This window comes from Vombatus ursinus, unplaced genomic scaffold (genome assembly GCF_900497805.2).
Source record: "Vombatus ursinus unplaced genomic scaffold, bare-nosed wombat genome assembly UNPS02014820.1, whole genome shotgun sequence".
Taxonomy (NCBI): Eukaryota; Metazoa; Chordata; class Mammalia; order Diprotodontia; family Vombatidae; genus Vombatus; species Vombatus ursinus.
The window spans coordinates 197,205-218,389 of record NW_020954598.1 but is presented as its reverse complement, the minus strand read 5'-3'; the positions used below and the strand labels follow the sequence as shown (position 1 = coordinate 218,389).

The window sequence follows — 21,185 nt, the reverse complement described above, 5'->3', positions numbered from 1 at the left end:
TTTTTTTTTTTTTTTGCAGTAACCTTCTTGTATATCTGTGGTTCTGTCTTGGTGAATGCACAGGTGTAAAAAAATAGAATCACAATGTTTGCTGAATAAAAATTAGTTCTGTCAGTAATCTATGTGGACTGACCTGGTGGGTTGTGGGTTGAGAGGAGGCATGATTCGCCAGTCTAGGTCAATTCAGTTAAGCAAACACTGCATGCCTAAGGTGTACAGAACACTGTTAGGCCCTGGAATAGATACAAAGATTAGATAGGACATGTCTCTTGCCTTTTCAGAGGTCACAGTCTAGGGAGGGAGGAGGATAGAGGAACAGAGAAGCTAAAGCATGCTATTAAATTCAATAACTATTTATTTTTTGGTGAGGCAGTTGGGGTTAAGTGACTTGCCGAAGGTCACACAGCTAGTAAGTGTCCAGTGTCTGGTCTGATGCCAGATTTGAACTCAGGTCCTCCTGACTTCCAGGCCCAGTGCTCTATCTACTGTGCCACCTAGCTGCCCTAATAAGTACTTGTAAAAGTGGCAACTGTGCTGGGCACCATAGTTGCAAATACAATGAATGTGAAACAATCCCTAGTCACTAGGAGCTACACACACACACACACACACACACCTCACAGTCTAGTAGGGTGTTAATCCAATTCAACAAGTATGTGTTAAGCACCTACTGTATGCAGAACAGTGTGCTGGTTGAGTATTAAGGAAAATACAGAATTTAGACAAGCCATTGACTCTGCCCTCGTGGAGTTTGGAGGGAGAGAAAACAAACAGCTATAGTACACAAGACTGGACCTCTCTGAAGCAAACGTGAAGTCCAGAGAGGGAGAGAGGATTATTACTAACCTGGGGTGGTGATAGAAGAGTGAGGGAAGACTTCCTGGAGTAGGTGACATTTAATTTGGGCTTTAAAAGATGGTTAGGAATTCCACCTTTACTAACACCCTCTTCAGCCACTTTGTTTCTTTGTCCATGCAAAAGGGGGACCCCCAACTTAGCTGGGAAGGCTTTGACTTACAGCCTGGCAATGGCCTGTCATCCTAGGACCGGTTTGGGAAATGTCAATTAGCAAACACTGATTAAGCACATTTACTGTTGGTGAGGGCACTGGAGATAGAAAGGGAGCAAACACATGGAAAAGTGAACCTTGAACAGGGTCAGCCAGGGAGCCTCTGTGTAGGTTCCTCCCCCTCACTGTTCGCTTGCTCATTCCCAAAGGCACAGGCCAGTGCTTTGGCCTTCTCTTCTGGTATCATAAAAGTGATTAATATTAATTATTGCTAATTAGATAATAGGAACAAGCAAGAAGAACAAAGATGTTCCGGTTAGATACAGAATAGAGAAGAATCTCTGGTTCCCATGGCAACCTTGTTCCTGGAGTCTGTTGAGTCCCAGCTTGGGGATTAGGGAGAGAGGTGGGTGTAGAGGGAGAAGACCTGGTCTCCAATCCCAGCTCTGTCACTTGCTATGTGGGTGAACCTGGCCAAGTCACTTTCTCTGTGGGCCTCAGTTTCCTCGTCAGAACATCAGGGAAGTTGGACTGAATGATCTCTAAGGCCCCTTCCACTTCCAAATCCTATGATCTGGCCCTGTCCAAGAGACTGATGTCTATTCCACTTTAAAAAAAAAACAACAAAAATTCAAGGAACATTTTCTAAGTGCCCATTGTATGCGGTGCACTATGCTAGTTGCTGAAGGAGCCAAAAAAGTTTAGATAAGACATAAGACATGCTGTATGATTCACGGAGCTGACAGCCTGGTAGGGGTAATGGATGTGCTTGGAATGTAGTAAGTGCTTTAAAAATCTTTTAAATTAACAGAAGTTTTCCTTGACCTTTTAAATCATCAAACTGTTAACATTCACACAAGGGCTCCCATTATATTTGTCACCAGGTTATTTGACTTTATATTTGTGCCAGTGTCTATTTTCTGTCCCGAACCACTCAATCCCATCTGAGAACTGTTTTCATCATGCACATATTTTAGCAACATTTCTTAAACCGAAGTTCTTTTCCTACTCCTTTTAGGCACCAAAATGATCACGTATGACAGAGGCAATTCTTACATCCTTTACTAGCAGATTTAAATCTTTTTATTTACATAAAAATACTTTTTGTTGTTTCTATATGAACTGGGTAGTACCTTCAAGGGACAATACCTTGTACTAAGAATCATCTTCACCTCTCCCTTCTTCAGTTTCTATATCCAATCAGTTGTCAAATCTTGTCAATTCTGCTGCCTTAACATCCCTCATATCTGTCCCCTTCTCTCTACTCACACTAGGCACCCATCACCTTTAGTTTCAGCTTGATTGGAGTACAGGAAAACCTTAATTATTTGGATGAATTAGGATCAGTATAAACCTAATTCATACAACTGAGAGTTTTGAAAAGTTGTAGGAGTCACCAGAGGTATAGGTACTGGAATCCATGTGAGAACTGCAAGTGAAGAGTGAAGTTCTAAGGAATGACCTGTGGGATCCAGCCCATTAATCGATCATCCTGGAAGCCATGAGGCAGCATTCTACATCAAGGGAGTAAGCAACTCATCTAACAGCTGTGCTACATACACGTGGAAGTGAACATGTCCATAGCACCTGGGACAGAGGTGATGGAGGGGAGACTGTATTTCCTGTTGGGGAAATATGTTTGTACTTCTGGTCTTGCTTTATCTTTTCAGTAAATTTCTCTTTGTAAGGGCACTTGATGTTAATTGCTTATTGATGATGTTGAGATATAGTCATCCTCTGGAGAGCTAACTTGCCATCGCAAGGGAAAGGTGGGATAAGGACCCCCAGAGTCTAAGGGCTACACTTTTAGCATCAAATATTTTCTAAAAATATGTTTATTTCTTTAAATGTATCCCAATTACATTTTTTAAAATGTTTAACATTATTAAAAATTTTGAGTTCCAAATTTTCTCCCTCTCACGCCTCCCCCTTGAGAAGTCAAGCAGTAGGATATACATTATACATGTGAAGTCATTTAGCATCAAATATAAACTCTGTCTGGCACTTGAAACCCTTCACAATTTGCTTCCCATCTCTCCAGTCCTACTAACATTACTCCTTTCTATACACACTATACACACTAGTTGTAAGAGCCTACTTACCATCTCTTATGCATGATGCACTGTCTCCCATCTCAGTGACTTTGCATTGACTATCAATCATTCCTGAAATGCCCTCCTTCCGGATCCCCACCTCTTAGAATCCATGTCTTTCTTAAGTACCACCCTCTCCAGGAGGCCTCTTCTGGTCTAGCTAAGAGAGCTTTCTTCCCTAAGGTTTCTTTCCATCTGCTCTGTATGTATTTTATATATCCCTATTTATGTACATGTTTCCCTTATTAGAATGGAAGCCCCTTGAAGGCAGGGACTGCTTTTGCCTTTCTTCATATCTTCTGTGATTATCAGAGCCAGGTAATAGTGAGTTGTTTCATAAATGCTCGGTTAATTCCATTTGTGACCGTAGCAAATGCTACCAAATATTCAGCAAGGATCCTAAAAATGCTACATTCTATGGTTTCTAGTGTTCTTAGTGGTACAAACTGTTCCTCTTTGTGCCCTCATTCCCCACAGGATATTTGAAAAGTTTGCTTGGTTACTTTTATTTCAAAAATTGTAACAACTCCAAAACAAAACAAAACCCATTCATTGTGTCCATTGCGTCTGTGCTGGGGTTACCAAAAACAAACAAAGAAACAAACAAAAGCAAAAAACACCCAAAATAGCTAAACATTTTAAAAAATGGTTTGTTGCTTAAAGAGGTAGCACTGAATACAGTAGTGGCTAGAGAACTAATTTGGAATAAGAAGATGTAGATTTAGAATCCCATATCAGATACTAGCTTCAAGGTCATGGACAAAGCACATGATGATTCAAAGCTACAGATTTCTCATCTGAAAAATGAGTGTCGTAATCATTGCGCTGCCTTCCTTGCAGGGTTGTATGAGAAATGCACTGTGGAACTTAAGAAGGTTAGCCTTGGAGTCAAGCAGACAAGGGTTTAAGTCCTGCCATTGACATATATACTGGCTGTGTGACTCTTGGCAAGTCACTTTAGCCTCCTAGTGCCCCAGACGACTCTTCAGGATTAGAAGTTGCAAGGGATTTGCAGATCTGTATCGGGTGTGGGAATTTCTGCAGCTGAGAGCTCGAAAAAGTGAGGAAATCACAAATCCCACCCTCATTTGATACCAAAAATGTACCCCCAAGCTTCAGTTATATGGAAACATCTGAGGCACCAATGGATAGTTATTCAATGGGCATTTATTATATACCTCTGATATTCAGGACACTGGTGTTTTGGAAGGCCACCATTTTTATTAGGTTACTTCATTTTCTACCCCTCTCCTTGTCTGTGTATTTTCAAGTCTCCCCCGCCATGAAGCTTCCCTAACAATTCCAGCTTACAGAGAATTCTCCCCTGCCTGTCTTTGTTCAATGATGTGGATGTGGTTGGAGGAATGAAAAAGACAAAAAAGCCTGGATTTCTGCCCTCAAGTCTCAGTTAATGAGAGAGTCTTAATGGACATGAACAAGTGTGAATATGGTCGTTGTGGATGTCTTTTTCAGGAAAGACTTCTGTTCCTAACAGGTTTCTGGAGAGCAGGAAGGAGGATCTTACAGATCATCTAATCCAGAGGTTCCCACACTTATTTGACCTACTGCTCCCTTTTCAAAACAAAACAAAACAAAACACTACTCAGTACTCCCTCCCAATCTACTTTCTTTAACCCTTTAATGTTTTATTTGTGTCATTTCAAAAAAATAGAAAATATATTTTTTCAAAATGATATATCTTAAATTTAATAATTTATTGTAAATTTGTGGGTTTTTTCCTGCATTGAAATTTTCATGACACGTAACTGTATAGTATCCTCTGTAAACAAGTCATTACACGCGTATATTTCTGTCGATGCATGCTGGACTTCCCAACAATGCACAACACCCTCGCCTGCCAACACTTGCTTGTTAAGACCTGTCATTGGATTACAGAGAATTAAGTAAAAAATTACTTGAAATAATGAACAAATTTAGCAAAGTTGCAGGATATAAAATAAACCCACACAAATCATTGACATTTCTATTTATTACTAACAAAGCCCAGCAGCAAGAGACAGAAAGAGAAATTCCATTTAAAATTACTGTAGACATTATAAAATATTTGGGACTCTACCTACCAAAACAAACCCAGGAACTATATGAACACAAGTACAAAACACTTTTCATACAAGTGAAGTCAGATCTAAATAATTGAAAAAATATCAGTTGCTCATGGATAAGCTGAGCTAATATAATAAAAATGACAATTCTACCTAAATTAATTTACTTATTCAGTGCCATTCCAATCAAACTTCCAAAAATTATTTTATAGAGCTAGAAAAAACAATAACAAAATTCATCTGGAAGAACAAAAAGTCCAGAATATCAAGGGAACTAATGATAAGAAATGCCAGGGAAGGTGGTCTAGCTGTACCAGATCTTAAATTGTATTATAAAGTAGCAATAATCAAAATTACTTGGTACTGGCTAAGAAATAGAGTGATGGATCAGTGGAATAGGAATGCAAGACACAACAGTCAATGACTATAGTAATCTACTATTTGATAAATCCAAAGACTTCAGCTTCTGGGATCAGAAATCACTAACAAAAACTGCTGGGAAAATTGTAAAAATGTATGGCAGAAACTGGGCATAGACCAACATCTTACAACCTATACCAAGATAAAGTCAAAATGGGTACAGGATTTAGATATAAAGACTGATACTACAAGCAAACTAGAAGAGCAAGGAATAGTTTACCTTTCAGATCTATAGAGAAGGGAAGAATTTATGACCAAACGAGATAGAGAACATTATGAAATACAAAATGGATAATTTTGATTACATTAAATTGAAAGGCTTTTGCACAAACAAGGCCAATGCATCCAAGGTTAGGAGGGACGTAGAAAACTGGGAAAGAATTTTTACAACCAGTGTCTCTGATAAAGGCCTCATTTCTAAAATATATAGAGAACTGAGTCAAATGTATAAGAATACAAGTCATTCCCCAATTGAGAAATGGTCTAAGGATATGAACAGGCAGTTTTCAGAGGAAGAAACTCAAGCTAACTATAGTCATATGAAAAAATGTTCTAAATCAGTATTGATTAGAGAAATGCGAATCAAAATGACTCAGAGGTACCACATCACACCTATCAGAATGACTAACATGACAAAACAGGACAATGATAAATGTTGGAGAAGATGGGGGAAAATTAGAACACTAATGCATTGTTGGTGTAGTTGTGAAATGATCCAACCATTTTGGAGAGCAATTTGGAACTATGCCCAAAGGGCTATCAAAATGTGCATACCCTTTGACCCAGCAATAGCACTTCTAGGTCTGTATCCCAAGGAGATCATAAAAAAAGGGAAAAGGACCCACGTATACAAAAATATAGCAGCTCTTTCTGTGGTAGCAAAGAATTGGAAATTGAGGAGATGCCCATCAATTGGGGAATGGCTGAACAAGTTGTGGTATATGAATGTAATGGAATACTATTGTGCTATAAGAAACGATGAGCAGACAGACCTCAGAAAAACCTGGAAAGACTTATTTGGACTGATGCTGAATGAAGTAAGCAGAACCAGGAGAACATTGTACACAATAACAGCCACATTGTGGGTTGACTGACTTTGATAGACGTGGCTCTTCACAGCAATGCAAGAATCTAAGACAACTCCAAAAGACTCATGATGGAAAATGCTGTCTACACCCAGAGAAATAACTATGGAGTCTGAATGTAGATGGAAGCAGACTATTTGCCCTCCTTTTCTTTTGCTGTTTTGCTTTATTGCATCATTCTCATAGTTCCTTCCATTAGTTGTAATTGTTCTTTACCTCACGACTAATGGGAAAATATGCTTCATAGGAATGTATAAGTAGAGCCTACATCAGATTGCACATCATCTTGGTTGGGGGAGAGGAGTGGAAAGGGGAGAAAATTTAAAACTCAAAATCTTGTGGAAGTGAATGTCAAAAACTAAAAATAAATAAATAAATAAATTATCGAGGGGGAAAAAAAAAAGACCTGTTGGCAGACTTGATCACTGATTGGTTATAACTTGAATTTTGTGTGTTTATTTGGAAAATAATGTAATCACTACAACTTTAACTCTTGTTATGCAACAGATGAAACATGTACGAAAGGGTTTTTCAAAATTCTCTTGTCTTCTTTCCTTATGCTTCCACACCTCCTTATTTTTATTCAATGCCCCCCAATTACACCAGAAGCTACTCCCCCCTCAGGTTCCAATGCTCCCCAGGGAGCAGTGTTGCCCACTTTGAGAACCTATGAATCAATGCCCTTATTTTACTGATTAGTAACCTGACACAGCCAGAGAAGGAAAATGATTTGTAACTTTCATGCAACATGCAACTTTTTGGAATGCAACCTTCTCATCCCTAGAAGATCCCTTCATCTCTGTGGCCTTCTTATGCTGGGAAGTCTCTCCTCCACTCAGTGTCTGACTCTGTATTTCTTTCTTCACCATGTCCTGGTGAGGTTCCCTCCTCCCCCTTTCTTCAGCTTCATTTGCTTCTGTTTGTCTCCCCAGCACTTAGCAAATAGTAGGCAGTTTAAAAATGTTTGTTGACTTTTGGAAGGCTTGGGTACAACATTGAGCTCTCTGACTTTGTCATTCCCTTCAGTAAAGAGCAGTTGATTTCATTTCATCTATTCATTTGTCTTAGCAAAATGCTTGACTTAGAACTTGAGTTTCTCGACTATAAACCAGATATTATTTTATTGCTTGGTGTTGTTAGTTGTCTCTTTGTGGGAGTATATCTATCTAATTGGGGCAAGCTCTTTATGTCTCTGGATCTCAGTTTCCTCTTCTGTAAACTGGGAATAATACTGGGACTGTGTCACAGAGTAGTTGTGAAGATAGTACTCTGTAAACTTCAAAGTACTACCACAATGTTACTATAACATTTTGATTTACCATAACATTTTTATATTATATATTATATAATACAATGCATTATTGTATAATATATAATGTTTTATAACATTTTTTTAAAGCTTATAGAAATGTGAGCTATTGTTATGGATTAAGGAAATACTCTAGGGAAAAGTAATCTAAAGATGGTTTTCACTTCAAATATGTGCCTTCCACTTATTTGTCCTTGAGAGAGGAAGTAGAAAATAGACATTTTACAGGATCAGAGAGTCCTCGAATTTTAGAGAAGGACAACATCTCAAATGGGGTCTAGGCTGGCCTGTGTCTAAATAAGAATTCCTAAGTCGTACCAGACTTGGATTCAGGAGGACCTGGGTTTGACATTTGTTAGTGGAGGGATTCTGACCAAAGCATTTAAGACAGATTGAGTTAGAAGAGACCTTAGAGTCCCTTAGAACTCTAGTTCAAACTATTTTACAGATGAGCCAACTGAGGCCCAGAGGTTGAGTGACACGTGTCATGTGTGTGACCTTGGCCAAGTCACTCAATCCCCTTGCACCTGTTTCATGGACAAAATGAGCCCATCAAGAGGACCTATCGAAAATGAAAAATGGTGGAGAAGATGTGGGAAAATTGGAACACTAATGCATTGTTGGTGGAGTTGTGAAATGATCCAACCATTTTGGAGAGCAATTTGGAACTATGCCCAAAGGGCTATCAAAATGTGCATACCCTTTGACCCAGCAATAGCACTTCTAGGGCTGTATCCCAAGGAGATCATACAAATGGGAAAAGGACCCACTTGTACAGAAATATTTATAGCAGCTCTTTTTGTGGTGGCAAAGAATTGGAAATTGAGAGGACGCCCATCAATTGGGGAATGGCTGAGCAAGTTGTGGTATTTGAATGTAATGGAATATTATTGTGCTACAAGAAATGATGAACAAGTGGACTCCAGAAAAACCTGGAAAGACTTATATGGACTGATGCTGAGTGAAGTGAGCAGAACCAAGAGAACCTTGTACACAGTAACAGCCACATTGGGTGATGACTAATATTGATAGACTTAGCCCTTCTCAGCAATGCAAGGATCTAAGACATCTCCAAAGGCCTCGTGAGGGAAAATGCTATCTACACCCAAAGAAAGAACTATGGAGTTTGAATGCATATCGAAGCATACTACTTGCTATTTCTTTCTTTTGTTTTGTTTTCTCTTTCTTGTGGTTCCTCCTATTGGTCCTAATTCTTCCTTACAACATCACTAATGTGAAAATTAATAGGAATATATATGTATAGCCTATATCAGATTGCTCGATATCTTGGGGAGGGAGAAAAGAAAAATTTAAAACTCAAGAACTTATGGAAGTGATTGTTGATAAATTAAAATAAATAAAAAATTCATGATGATAAAAAAGAGGACCTACCTACCTACCTACATCTTGTGGTTATTGTGAAAATGAGAGAATATATGTAAAGCAATTTGCAAAGGGCTCTATGTTAGCTTTTATTGTTAAATTATTATTAATTCACCACATAAATGTTAAGTCTGCACATTACCTGGCACACAGTAAAATTTTAATCAATTAATTTAATGATTAGGCCATTACATTTTTGGTAACCATCCCTAATCAAAACAAAAAACGAAATCTCCCCCAAAGGGCCACAACAAGGTACAGCGTAAGACGCAACTACTTTCTGTGATTAAAAATTGTCAAAGTTCATCAATTGATTAGCCATCCCCGTGACAGGTTCTGCTTGAAGTCTGGGGAACTCACAACCTGCAAAGTCAGCCCCATCCACTTTGGGTCGGATATTTTTTGGTGGGACGGTGTATGTGTGTGTGGGCTCCCATACTATCTGGGAGAGGTAGAGGAGCAGAAGGGGAAGGACTAAAGTTCCAGTCCGGGGCTCGGTCGCTGCTAGACTGTGATTCCTCCCTGGGACTCAGTTTCCCCCGTGGATAAAGACAGGGTTAGACGGCCTCTAAGGTTGTTTCCAGCAGGAACCGGCTACCTATGGGAGTCCAGCCTGACCGCCGCCTTACTGGGGAACCAGGCGGACTCCCAATAGCCATGGCTCCAACCACCCGCCCCTGGCCGCCGTCCACCGGCGAACCCGCCAAGCTCCCCGCGCAGGCAGGAGGACTGGCGGGCAGGAAGGGGGAAAGTCTTCGGGGAGCGCGCACCCGCGCGGGAACCCACGCACCCTCCTCCTTCTCCCAGGCAGCGGGCAGAAACTGACGCCTCAGACTAAGGGGAAAGTTGGGCGGGGTTAAGGGGGAGAGGAGGTGCGCGCACAGCCAGATGAGATTCTGCTCCCCCGCCCCCTTCTCCTAGGCAGCGGGAAAAAACGGACGCCACATCGGAGAGTGGAGGGAGCGTGGAGAGAGTGCGCGCGCACCCCCGGAAGTGGGAGGTGGGACTTTGGCTGCCTAGGCCACAACTTCCGAGAGTCTCCTCTGGAGCCCGCGGCTGGGGAGCGGGGCCTGGAGGTGCAGACGAGGGTCGGAGCAGAGAGCGAGATGGTGGCCAACAGCGCGGAGCCCGTGGCCTCGCGAGCTGCCGCCGCTGCCGCGGAAGCCTGCTACCCCGAGGTGAGGAGGGGCAGGAGGCGGCTCCTGTGGAGGGGGCGGACCGGGCGGGTGGGCTGCGGCTCCTGAGGGCGCCCCTTCTGTCCCCAGCGATGAGCTGCCTCAGGGAGCGTGCGGAGGGGGAGGGGAGGGGAGGAGAGGGGAGGCACGTCCTCTTCGTAGAGCGGATGCTGGCGGCTCCTCGGAGCGCCCGGAGCCCGTGGCGTGCGCCCCTCGGAGCGTCAGGATCGTGGTGGTCCTCTCGGTGACGTCTCCCAGCTCTTTGAGGGTGGGGTCCAATCTCGTCTAAACTTTTGTCTCCTTGCAGAACTCACTTATTAATAAATAATGGGCACCTATGCGGTGGGCATTTATTAATCACCTGCTGTGTTCCCAGGACTGAGGTAGGCATTGTAAATTTGAAGACAAAATAGTGAACCCATCCCCTGCCCACGGGAAACCCATAGTTCTCTCCATTACACTCCATTAAGCAGTTCATCCCACTTTGAGACAACTTTAATTTTTACTAAGTTTTTTTTTCATAATCAGTACAATAATCCAAGACAATTCCAAAGGACCCCTGATGAAAAATTTTGTCTTCCTCCAAAGAGAGAACTGATGAACTGAGTGCATATTGAAACATACTTTTTCACTTTTTTTTTTGCCTATTTTTTTCGGCAGGGTGGAGGGGCCAGCATAACTAACATGGAAATATATTTTGCATGACTTTACGTGTATAATTACCTCTGAAACATTCATCCATTATCCCTGGTTCTGTCTGCTAGGGTCAGGCAGAATAAGTCTAATAATTTCCACATGACTGTCCTTCACGTAATAACGATCATTCAGAAGAAGGATAGTGCTAGATAATGAAAGAACTATCTTTCAAAGAAAAGAAAGATAAATATGGAATTATAGCATGCCAGTGTGGAAAGGAACCTTAGAGATCATCTACTCCACTCCCTTCATTTTACAGACAAGGCTGAATCCCAGAGTAGTAAAAGTGATTAAAACTCACTTCTCCTGTCTCTTAGTCCAGTGCCCACCAATTTGCCTCCTAAAATAAACTAGAATCACAGATTGGGGGCCATCTTCAGTCATCCTGATCTATACCTTGCCACTGGACCCAGATGGCTCCGGAGAAGAAAGTGAGGCTGGTGACCTTGCACAGCCCTCCCTCACTTAAATCCAATTCATTTGCAAGTCATGGCATCACCTCCCTGATGTCTTGGTCCCCTTTGAGAAAGTAGGACAAACAGCAACAAGAATCACAGACTATTAGAATTATAAAACTCATCTAGCTAATAAAAAAAAGTTAGACTTTTGATGTATTGGATTTGCCACTCATACCATTTTGATAAGCCCTTCAGTCAGCTATTAGAAAACATAACCATTTTAAAACATTTTTCTGGAACCCGTCTGGCTAGTTGTGAACTGGTAATCATTGCTAAAGGATAACTTTTTTTGCACATTCAACTGTACCTGCTCAGTCAGATAATTTACCTTACTTTGAAATATATTCTTTATTTTTGACACTTTTCTTGGTTCTCCTGGGTTTAAAGAAATGTGTTGGATTTGGAATTGGAATCAAAATATTATGGGACAGTCCAGAGAGTACTAGCTGTATTTGGATTCAGAGACCCTGGTTTCAAATCCCAGTCATGGGAGCCTGGTCAAATCACTTAACCTTGTTGGGCCTTACTTTCCTCCTCTGCAAAGAGAGTGAGACTAGATACCTTAGGTCCCTTCCACTTCTAAGTGTCTTATCCTGTGATCCTGTTACCTGACACTTAGTAGATGCTTAATAGCTTTGTCACTTCTGGTAGGCAAACTGCTTCCCTTTTTTGAACTCATTTCCTCACTTTAATAATGAAAGTAGTGCCTACCTTACAGGTTTGTTGGGAGAAGCAAATGAGATCATATATGTTAAGTACTTTAAAAGCTGCAAATGGGGCTATATAAATGTCTGCTGCTGTTTGTGTTTTAAAGAGAAGGGAGTTTGCCCTGGGTCTCTGAAATTGTCAATCACAAATTTCTTCCACTCAAAGATTGGTTAAGTGGTGTAGTGGAGAGAGTGCTGGATTTTAGAATCAGATCTTTGTTTGCATGTTAGACCTGCCATTTATCTACCTGAGTTATTTTGGTCGAGTTACTAAGCTCTTTAGTCCTAGGGGTTGTATTAAATGATCTTGAGGGTCTTTTAGCTCTAAATCTGTTATTGTATGACCTTGTCTTTGTCAGAAGGATTTCTGATGGTTTCTCTTAACTCATCAAGCATCTGTGACTTTGTAGAAGATTAAGTGAGAGGGATCAGTTGGAGAGGAGAGAGGTAGGAAGTACTCAGAATCTCTAGTTTGTTATCTTTTGGTTAGTTTGAAGTTAACTTTTAAAACCCTTTCTGCAGATAGGGCACATTCCTCTAAGGGTGTTGTTACTATCTCTAGCAACTTAACAGAGTTTGCATTTAGGAAAGAAAAGGTATCTTTAAGAATCCCTCCTGTTTGTCTTTATTATAGTACTCTTGGCTATGTAAAAACTCTCATGTCATTCACATGTTCTCAGAGTTAACAGTGACCTTTGAAAGCATCTAATACAAATGTACGTGGACAGGAATCCATTCTGCTGTATCTCAGACGACTTGGCATTCAACTTTTGCTTGAATACCTCCAGTGTCAGGAACCTATTACCTACCGAGGCAATTCATGCCACTTTGACACAGCTTTAATTTTTAGCAAGTTTTTTTTCATATGTACAGCTGAAATCAGCCTCTATGCAAAATTCACCCATTATCCCACGCAGCTAGTAAGTGTCAAGGGTCTGAGCTTAGATTTGAACTCAGGTCCTCCTGACTCCAGGGCCAGTGCTCTGTCCACTGTGCCACCTAGCCGCCCCTTAGGACATGGATTTTGGTTGGGCCTTAAAGAGTACCGGCAAGCCAGGAGATAGAGAAGAGAGCATTCCAGGCCTGGGGGCCAAGGATGGAAGAATGGCTCTTTCTTGGAACAGCCAGGAGATCAGCGTCACTAGATTAAACAGTAATTGGTGAGGGTTAAGGTAGAAGAAGACTGGAAAGGTAGGGATGAGTTTGAACACCAAACAGAGGGAACCATTGGAGTTCATTAGTAGAGAGAAGATGTAGTTGGACCCGCGCTTTATGAACACCATGCTGGAGTGGAGTAGAGAGAGACTTGAGGCAGGCAGACCCACCACAGGCATCAGGTGATGGGCCTTCACCAGAGAATGGGGCATGTCAGAGAGATGTTGCAAAGGTGGAATTGACAGGCTTTGACAACAGATTGGAAATGGGGGGGAGGTGAGAGAGTGAGAAGTCAAAGATGACTCCTCCTCCTCCCAAGCCTGGGGGAGGGTGGTATTGTCCTCTACAGTAAGAGAGAAGGGTGGCGGTGGGGAGAGAAGGTTTAGGGGGAAAGATACTGAGTTCACGATGTCTATTGAGTGTCTAGTTTGACATGTCTGAAAGTCCATTTCAGGTGCGAGATTGGAGATCAGCATAGAGTTTGGGACAGGATAGGTTGTTTTGAAAATCATTGGGGCAGCTTGGTGTCGAAGTGGATAGAGCTTCATCATTATAGTCAGGAGGACCTGAGTTCAAATTTGACCTCAGACACTTGACATTTACTAGCTGGGTGACCCTGGGCCAGTCACTTAACCCCAATTGCCTCAGCAAAAAAAAAAAAAAACATCAACACAGATAATTAAATCCATGGAAGCTGATGAGATCACCTAGTGAAGTAGTATATATAGATGGGGAAGAGAAGACGGCCCAGGACAGAACCCTAAGGGACACCTATGGTTAGAGGGGACCTCAAGGAGGATCCAGCAAAGGAGACTGAGAAGGAGGGGCCGGATAGGTAGGAGAACCAGGAGAGCATGGTGTCCCAAAACCCTGGAGAGAAGAGTAGGAGGAGAGGAAGGTAATCATCAATGTCAAAGGCTACAAAAGAGAACGGGGAGTGAGAAAAGGCCATTGGAGAGGGTGACCTTGGAGAGAGCAGTTTGTTTGGTGAAATGATGAAGTTGGAAGCTGAAGTAAGGGGTTATGAAGAGTGAGAGGAGAGAAAATGGAGGTACCTATTGTAGATGGTCTTTTTAAGTTTAGCCACAAAGGGCAGAAGAAGTTGACAAGTCTATGCTCTGAGCCTCAGGTTGCTCTTTAAAACTCATCACTGAAAGCAGATGCGCATTGATGAAGTCTTTTACAGAATATTTCACATCCCTTATCTCATTTGGTGATGATGTGACTAGGGGCCACCTGTTAAAGTGCTCTGCCACCTCTCCTTGTCATCTCATGACCTTCCCTTGACTCTGCAGCCATTTCTAAAATGGAAATAAATCTAGACCGTACCTGGCTCACAGGCTTGGTTGCAGATAAAGATTATTGTAAAGATAAACACCTACTGTATTTTTTAGTGTCCTCGTAGGCAGGGACTGTCTTTTGTTTGTCTTTATCTATGATTCCTAGAATCATATATATACCCTGCATGTATTAAAAGTTACTTGAGTGAATGAATAAATATATGGTTTCTAGGATGTTAGAGCAGGATGAAACCTTAGAGATCAGATTTAATTGTGAAAAGTTGGTCTGTTATGACAGATGATGCCTTTATCCTTCTGGGGGATAACAGTTCCATCAACTTGTTATCCAACCTTGAGCAGTTAACTCCTTTGTTTACTTTTCTGTAAATGGGGTTAATAGTGCCTGTGCTGCTACCTACATTGTTAGGAGGCCCAAATGAGGTAATATTAGTGTGTGAAAGCAGTAAATGCAAAAGATTATTAACTACATTTTGGGAATTTTTTAACTAAAGCAGTTTTACACTTTCTCTGGAAATTTCTTGTGAAGACAGAACTTTGTTGGATGGAGAAAGTAGCTAGTCCTTTGAATTAGGTTGAAGAAACCATAGTGATTGGAAAATAGTAGGCTAATGTAAGCTGTTATCCTCTCATTTCCCCAGTAGAAATGCATCTACCATAAACTCCCATTTCTGTAGTGATTTAGGGCTTACAAAGTACCCCTTTATCTTGTATATGTATTGCCATCCTCATTTTACTATGAAGAGACCTGAGCTCAAAGAGGCATCTTGCACTCTAAGTGTCAGAGATGGGCTTCAAACAGGCTTCTGGACTCTAAATTTGATGCTTTCCATTATATGACACACTGCCTTTCACCATTGGGAATCTCCTGGGTTGTTTTTTTTTCTTTCTTTTTTTTTCAGATAAATATCTAGAAGAAACATTTGACATGTGTGATTCCTGGTGTAGAAAAATGGTTGACTCACCCCTTTGAACTTTTTAAAAACACAAATCCACACACATTGACCTGCTACTAAGAAAAGAGCAGGTAAACTGAAGGAGAGCATTTAAAAGGAAAGTTGAGCCAACCCAAGTTCACTGCTTTAATTTAGAACTTCAGTTCCAGGCACATCTAAAATTAGGCTCAGCACAGCATCTGTGGGGGGTCGGTAATCGCCTAGCAGCAGGGTTAGAAAAGGAAAGAGGCCCGTTGGGATTTGTTGACATTTCCTTGAGCCTGGTCAGCATCTTCCTTGATTATCGGGCCGGGCCCTCTTCACTGGAGGTTGGAAGGGCGGTGCTCCTGGAGACAGGCTGATCCCAGTGCTATCCGAACAGGGTTACACTGATTCCCAGTGACTTTACTGGGATTCGGTATTCATCTTGTTGGATGGGATAACCATGTTGGCCGATGTGCCTATCTTTGATAGTGCTAAGAGTAAAACTGGGCTCCTTACTCCTTATTCTTGGCACCTTTATAAAGGCCCAGGAGGAGTCAGTGCCCAGGCTTTTAACAAGCAGTTAGTTGTTGCTCCATAGCCCCTTTCCCCTTTGCTTCTGCTTTCTCAGCTGCTGATGTTATGTTAGGGAATGTCTGTTCCAGGTGAAAAAAGCCGTGGGGAATTTATGGCCAGGCTTGTTCATTCCCACAACTGCTACGGTTCAGGGTTAGCTCCTTCTCACTCTCCTGGATTATTGCAATCACCTCCTAATCGGTTCCCTTGCCCCTCTCCCCCACCTCTATTCTCCCATCCCCCCATCACACACAGCTGCACTGTTTTCTTTCTAACACAGAGCTCTGATCACATTATTCCAGTAAAATCGAAATAAATTCCTTACTTAGCCTGTGGTTCAATCTACTCCAGTCTGATTGCATATTCCTAACGCTGTCATTTTAGAGATGAGGGAAGTGAGTGTCTTGCACATAGCTAGTAAAGAGCAGAAGGAGGCCTTCTGGTGCCTGAGTCCATGGCTTTTTCTGTCATAACTAAGCTACCTGTATTTTATACTGAGTGTACATATGTTTGTGTTTTTGCTCTGTATACTAGTCATTATGGTACCTGTTACCATGAAGCACTTAATAAACAAAACAACTGAATTAATTAATTCACATTTTGAGCTCTGTGCATTATGGAGCTGTTGTTATCCCCATCTAAAGATGAGAAGACTCCCGGGCCGGCTAAGTCAGCGTTGGCCACTTCCTATTTCTGTAACCTGGGACAAGTCATTTAAGCTCTCTGGGTCTCAGTTTCCTGAACTGTAAAATAGGTTAGACTAGATGACCTTTGCCATCCCTTCTAGTTAAGAAGTCTTTGTTCCTATGAACTTGACTTTTAAGCAAACCAAGGACGCTGTCTGCCCTGACGGCTTGTCCAGAGCTCTCGGAATGGCCCTAACGTGCATAGACGGGCTTGGGAGAGTGCGTGGCAGTCGCTCCAAGGTGTAGCACCCGTTCCGCCTCGTTGGCTCGGGCTGTTCACAGTGCCTGGCGACCCGCCCGAGCGATGCTAGCGTATGAGTGCGTGGGCCGGCCCCCGGGGCCGCGAGCGCTGGAGCCCTGGCCTTGGCGTTGGGCTGGAGCGGGCGCCCGTGGGGGGAGCCGGGCGTGGCATGCGCGCCTGCAGGGCTACGGGGAAGGCACCGGGGGTGCAACCGCTGCCCGAAGCCTCAGCAAATACTTGGGTTCTTGCGTGTTTCTTGTTACTCCGCTTCCAGGGGGACGGACGGAGGCAGGGTGGAGGGACGCTAACCATAACCTGGCAACAGTTTCCATACGCGAAGACTCTCGGCTTGGGGCAGGAGCAGGGGCCGGGGCTGCGGCTGCCCTCCTCCCTTTGGTGGTGCCGCTGCCGCTGCAGTCCAATGCTTCCTCCTGGTACGTGTGTATGGGGAACCGCGCTGCCCCACCATCCGGGCCACCGCAGGCCACTCTGCTTCGTCCCAGGAGAGCCGTCCCTCCCGGACCCGGACGAGTCTGCTTGAAGTCCGGGAGGCGGTAGCCATGGTTTCCCGGTTTTGCTTTGGGGCCAGGGTAGTTGAGGCGGAATCTTGGTGATTCTAATGGGGAAAGGGAGGAAAGAGGGAAGCTAGTTGATTATGAATGCTTAGCGAATATCCCATCTCTTGTTTGGGCTTCTGACCCTCTTAAATCCTGCAGCTGTCTTTTAATGGCTGGGGCATAGAAAAAGTTTGTCTTTCTCTAAGTACCCTGGTGGAAACTGGCTAACTGGCCTGAAGGACCTGCTTTCTAAACTCCTTTGGCTACCAGCATTTCCTTGCCCAGGGCATTAATATTTTACTGGACGTTTGGAGGTCCAAAGGAAGTTAAAGAAAACTACTTAAATCACCTCTTGCTAGGTGTACCTACTTTTCCAAATGTTTTCCATTTGGTTGTAATTTATTTTTCTTATTTTTCTTTACTTGTGCTGCAAAACTTAGTTTGTAGCTTGTTATTTGTGTGCAAAACCCTTATTCTCTTGTTTAAAAAATTAAATGTAGTCATATGGAAATGTGCTTTTTGAATTTAATTCCATTAGGACAAAAATGAATTTTTAGTAACGCTTAAGAGGATTTGGAATATTACTCTAGAAAGCAAAAAATAAGTTGCATTTTAACTTTGTTTTATAAATAGTTCCTTTTTCCCAGCACATACTTTTGATAATAGCTCCTATTTTCTAGCACTTGAAGTTTGCTGAGCTATTCGCAACCCACCCCAACCCTCACCCCCATTCACCCCCCCTCCCCCGACATTGACATTATTTTGCCTTTACCCTTGAGATTGTGTGAGTACAGCGTAGCCACCCATGGCATCAGGAAGCCTTGCCTCTGGCACATACTGGCTGTTTGTTTGACCCTGGGGCAAGATTTCTGTGTGACCCTGTACATTGCAGAGCTGGTGTGGATGAGATGGTTACTACAGGTATTAGGCAGATGAAGGAATTGAGATTCAGACTGGTCTTACCCAGGATAAATTCAGTTCTGCAAACATTAAGTGCTAGGCCTGGGGGATACAAAGATGAGAAATGAAAGAACTCTTGCCCTCAGAGAATTTAGATTCTTCTGGTTCATACATCCAGTAAATCTTGCAGCAGAGACTAAAATCCCAGAAAGCAGAGCTAGCACAGTGCTGCTCCCATCATGTAATTTACCATTGCTACTTAGTGTCTCTTTGACTCCAATACTACCTGAAAACTTTGGGGAAGTTGTTCAGTTTTCTAGTGCTTTGAAACAAGTGGTTGAGAATTGTTTCATTAGATAAAACTTACAATGAGTATGTACCTGTTAACATTGAGGTGCTTCCTTTGAAGTAAGTATGTTTAATTGAAGAAAAGAATGTACTGTTCTGTCTGGAATGGTTAGAGTGTCCTGCAGCTTCCCGGAAGTAGGAGGTTGGACTAATGATGATTTCTGTTCAGGTGACCCCCTGGTGCCTTCTTTTAACTGCTGTAATTTGATCACAGGTGATCAAGTAATTCACACTTGCAGCTCTGTTTCTGGGGTTTGATAGTAGTTTGTTTTTAAACAGGTCAAACCAGGGTTCACAACCCTAAATTCCTATTCCTGCAGCGATGACCCAAGCTTGTGGAAAGAAACTGTTCACAGTGAGGACATGGTCCAAACAGGGGATTGTTTCAATCTTTACAAATCACAGGTGAGCAAAGACTAATGACAAATTTTTACAAGGGTGAAAATTGACTTTAAAATGTTTACATGAACTGTGTAATCTCAGGAGAAATCAATGGACTTTTCTGTGCCTTAATTGTTCCTCAATACAAAGTCAGACAATATCATCTCTAAGGTTCCTTCTGGCTTCAATTCTGTGATTCTTTTATAACTTTAATTTTCTGATAATCTGTTGTGAAATCATACATCTTTTCACCCTCTCATTTTTTTCCTTTTTTTTGCTGAGGCAGTTGGGGTTAAGTGACTTGCCTAGAGTCACACAGCTAGTGAGTGGTATGTGTCTGCGGCCGCATTTGAATTCAGGTCCTCCGGACTCCAGCGAGGGTGCTCTATCCACTTCACCACCTAGCTGCCCCATCACCCTCTTATTTTTAAATTAGGAGTTACCTACACCAGGATTGGGGAACCTGCAGCCTCGAGGCCACATGTGGCCCTCTAGGTCCTCAAATATGGCCCATTGAATCCAAACTTCACACAACAAATACCTGATACCCTTAGGTTCATTTTCTTTTCCCTTGCCTTTTTGCAGTGCTTCATTTTATATTCCAGGAGGTGTTATCCAATTAGGGTCACAGGATAGGAAGTTCTCACCTCTTACTTTCAAAATTTTATAGCTTTTTTGTTAAAGACCCAGATAATTTTTCTATGTGAACATTAGCACATAACCTTCGATTTTTTCAATTCTCCCTACAATATGTATAGACCTATATTAGATATTTCATCCTTGAGTATCTTTTTGCCCATCTTTTAAGGATTCTAAGGTAGTAGTTGAAATGGGAGTGTTATAGTAGTAAGAGCCCTCCCTGTCTTAGTGACCTGAGTGCTATTCCTAGCTTTGGCAATACTTAGCCATGTGACTTTTGAAACCTTACTTCTTTCATTTGTAATTAGAGGGAATTGAACTTGAATAATCTCTGAGATCTTTTTTGAGCTTTCAGGTTCTATATTTGTGTGTCATTTGGATTTCCATTTAGTAGTTTGTGTTTTTATGTCACAACTTTTATAGTTTTCTCTTAGTCACAAGTTTTCCCTGATACTGCCCTTTAACCTGTCTCTTCTTTTTCCATTATAAAAGAGAATGTTAGTATGAAAATAAATAAATACAAATAACATTTATTATGCGTAAGATTTGTCAGGTGCTTGCCTAACAACAACCCTATAACACAGTAGTAGAAGCATTTGCAGATGAAAAAGTTTAGGCATGTAAAGTTTAAATAAATATTTGCCCATGGTCATAAAATTTCAGAATTGGGATTCAGGCTCAGGTCTTTCGAGTTAGTAACCAGTGCTCTTTTCATGTTACTGAGCTGCCTCCTGAACATAAGGGACCTATGTTTAGTTGGATGGAGGAGATTGGGGTCAGCAGGTGGGACAGTAAAGGTCTGGCTTTTAGTCTTTTGAGTCTGAGTGAAGTCGATTTTAGTAGTTACCTTCCTGGCTGCTGACTCACTCTGACTTCTGGTTCAGGTGAGTCAGTAAATCTGTGGAGGGTTTATTTTAAAGTTGTGTCTTCAGAGTGCTTAGCTTATTTTCTTGGCTGGAATAAAGATTTTCGGGATGGAAACTTAAGAGTTTTCTTTACTCAACTATACAATCCCAGCACATTCCTTAAAAGCAATGAGCGTGTTGGTATTTTGCTGCTAAATAATAACCTCTGGCCATTAATTCTCTG

General features: G+C 42.0%; 2 protein-coding genes across 2 annotated transcripts in view; both read left to right on the top strand.

Moving 5' to 3' along the window:
* LOC114024242 (acyl-CoA dehydrogenase family member 9, mitochondrial-like) overlaps positions 1-10,017 on the top strand; it is a 52,441-nt gene extending 42,424 nt beyond the window's left edge. Inside the window, exon 12 of the mRNA XM_027837254.1 lies at positions 9,950-10,017. Coding sequence (XP_027693055.1) covers positions 9,950-10,017 — 68 coding nt within the window. The remainder of the gene's footprint in view (positions 1-9,949) is intronic.
* Positions 10,018-10,463: 446 nt separating this feature from the next.
* The window catches only part of LOC114024153 (meiosis-specific coiled-coil domain-containing protein MEIOC-like), a 34,584-nt gene continuing 23,862 nt past the window's right edge, over positions 10,464-21,185 (top strand). Inside the window, exons 1-2 of the mRNA XM_027837077.1 lie at positions 10,464-10,540; positions 19,356-19,481. Of these exons, the coding sequence (XP_027692878.1) occupies positions 10,469-10,540; positions 19,356-19,481 (198 nt within the window). The 5' untranslated portion in view covers positions 10,464-10,468. The remainder of the gene's footprint in view (positions 10,541-19,355; positions 19,482-21,185) is intronic.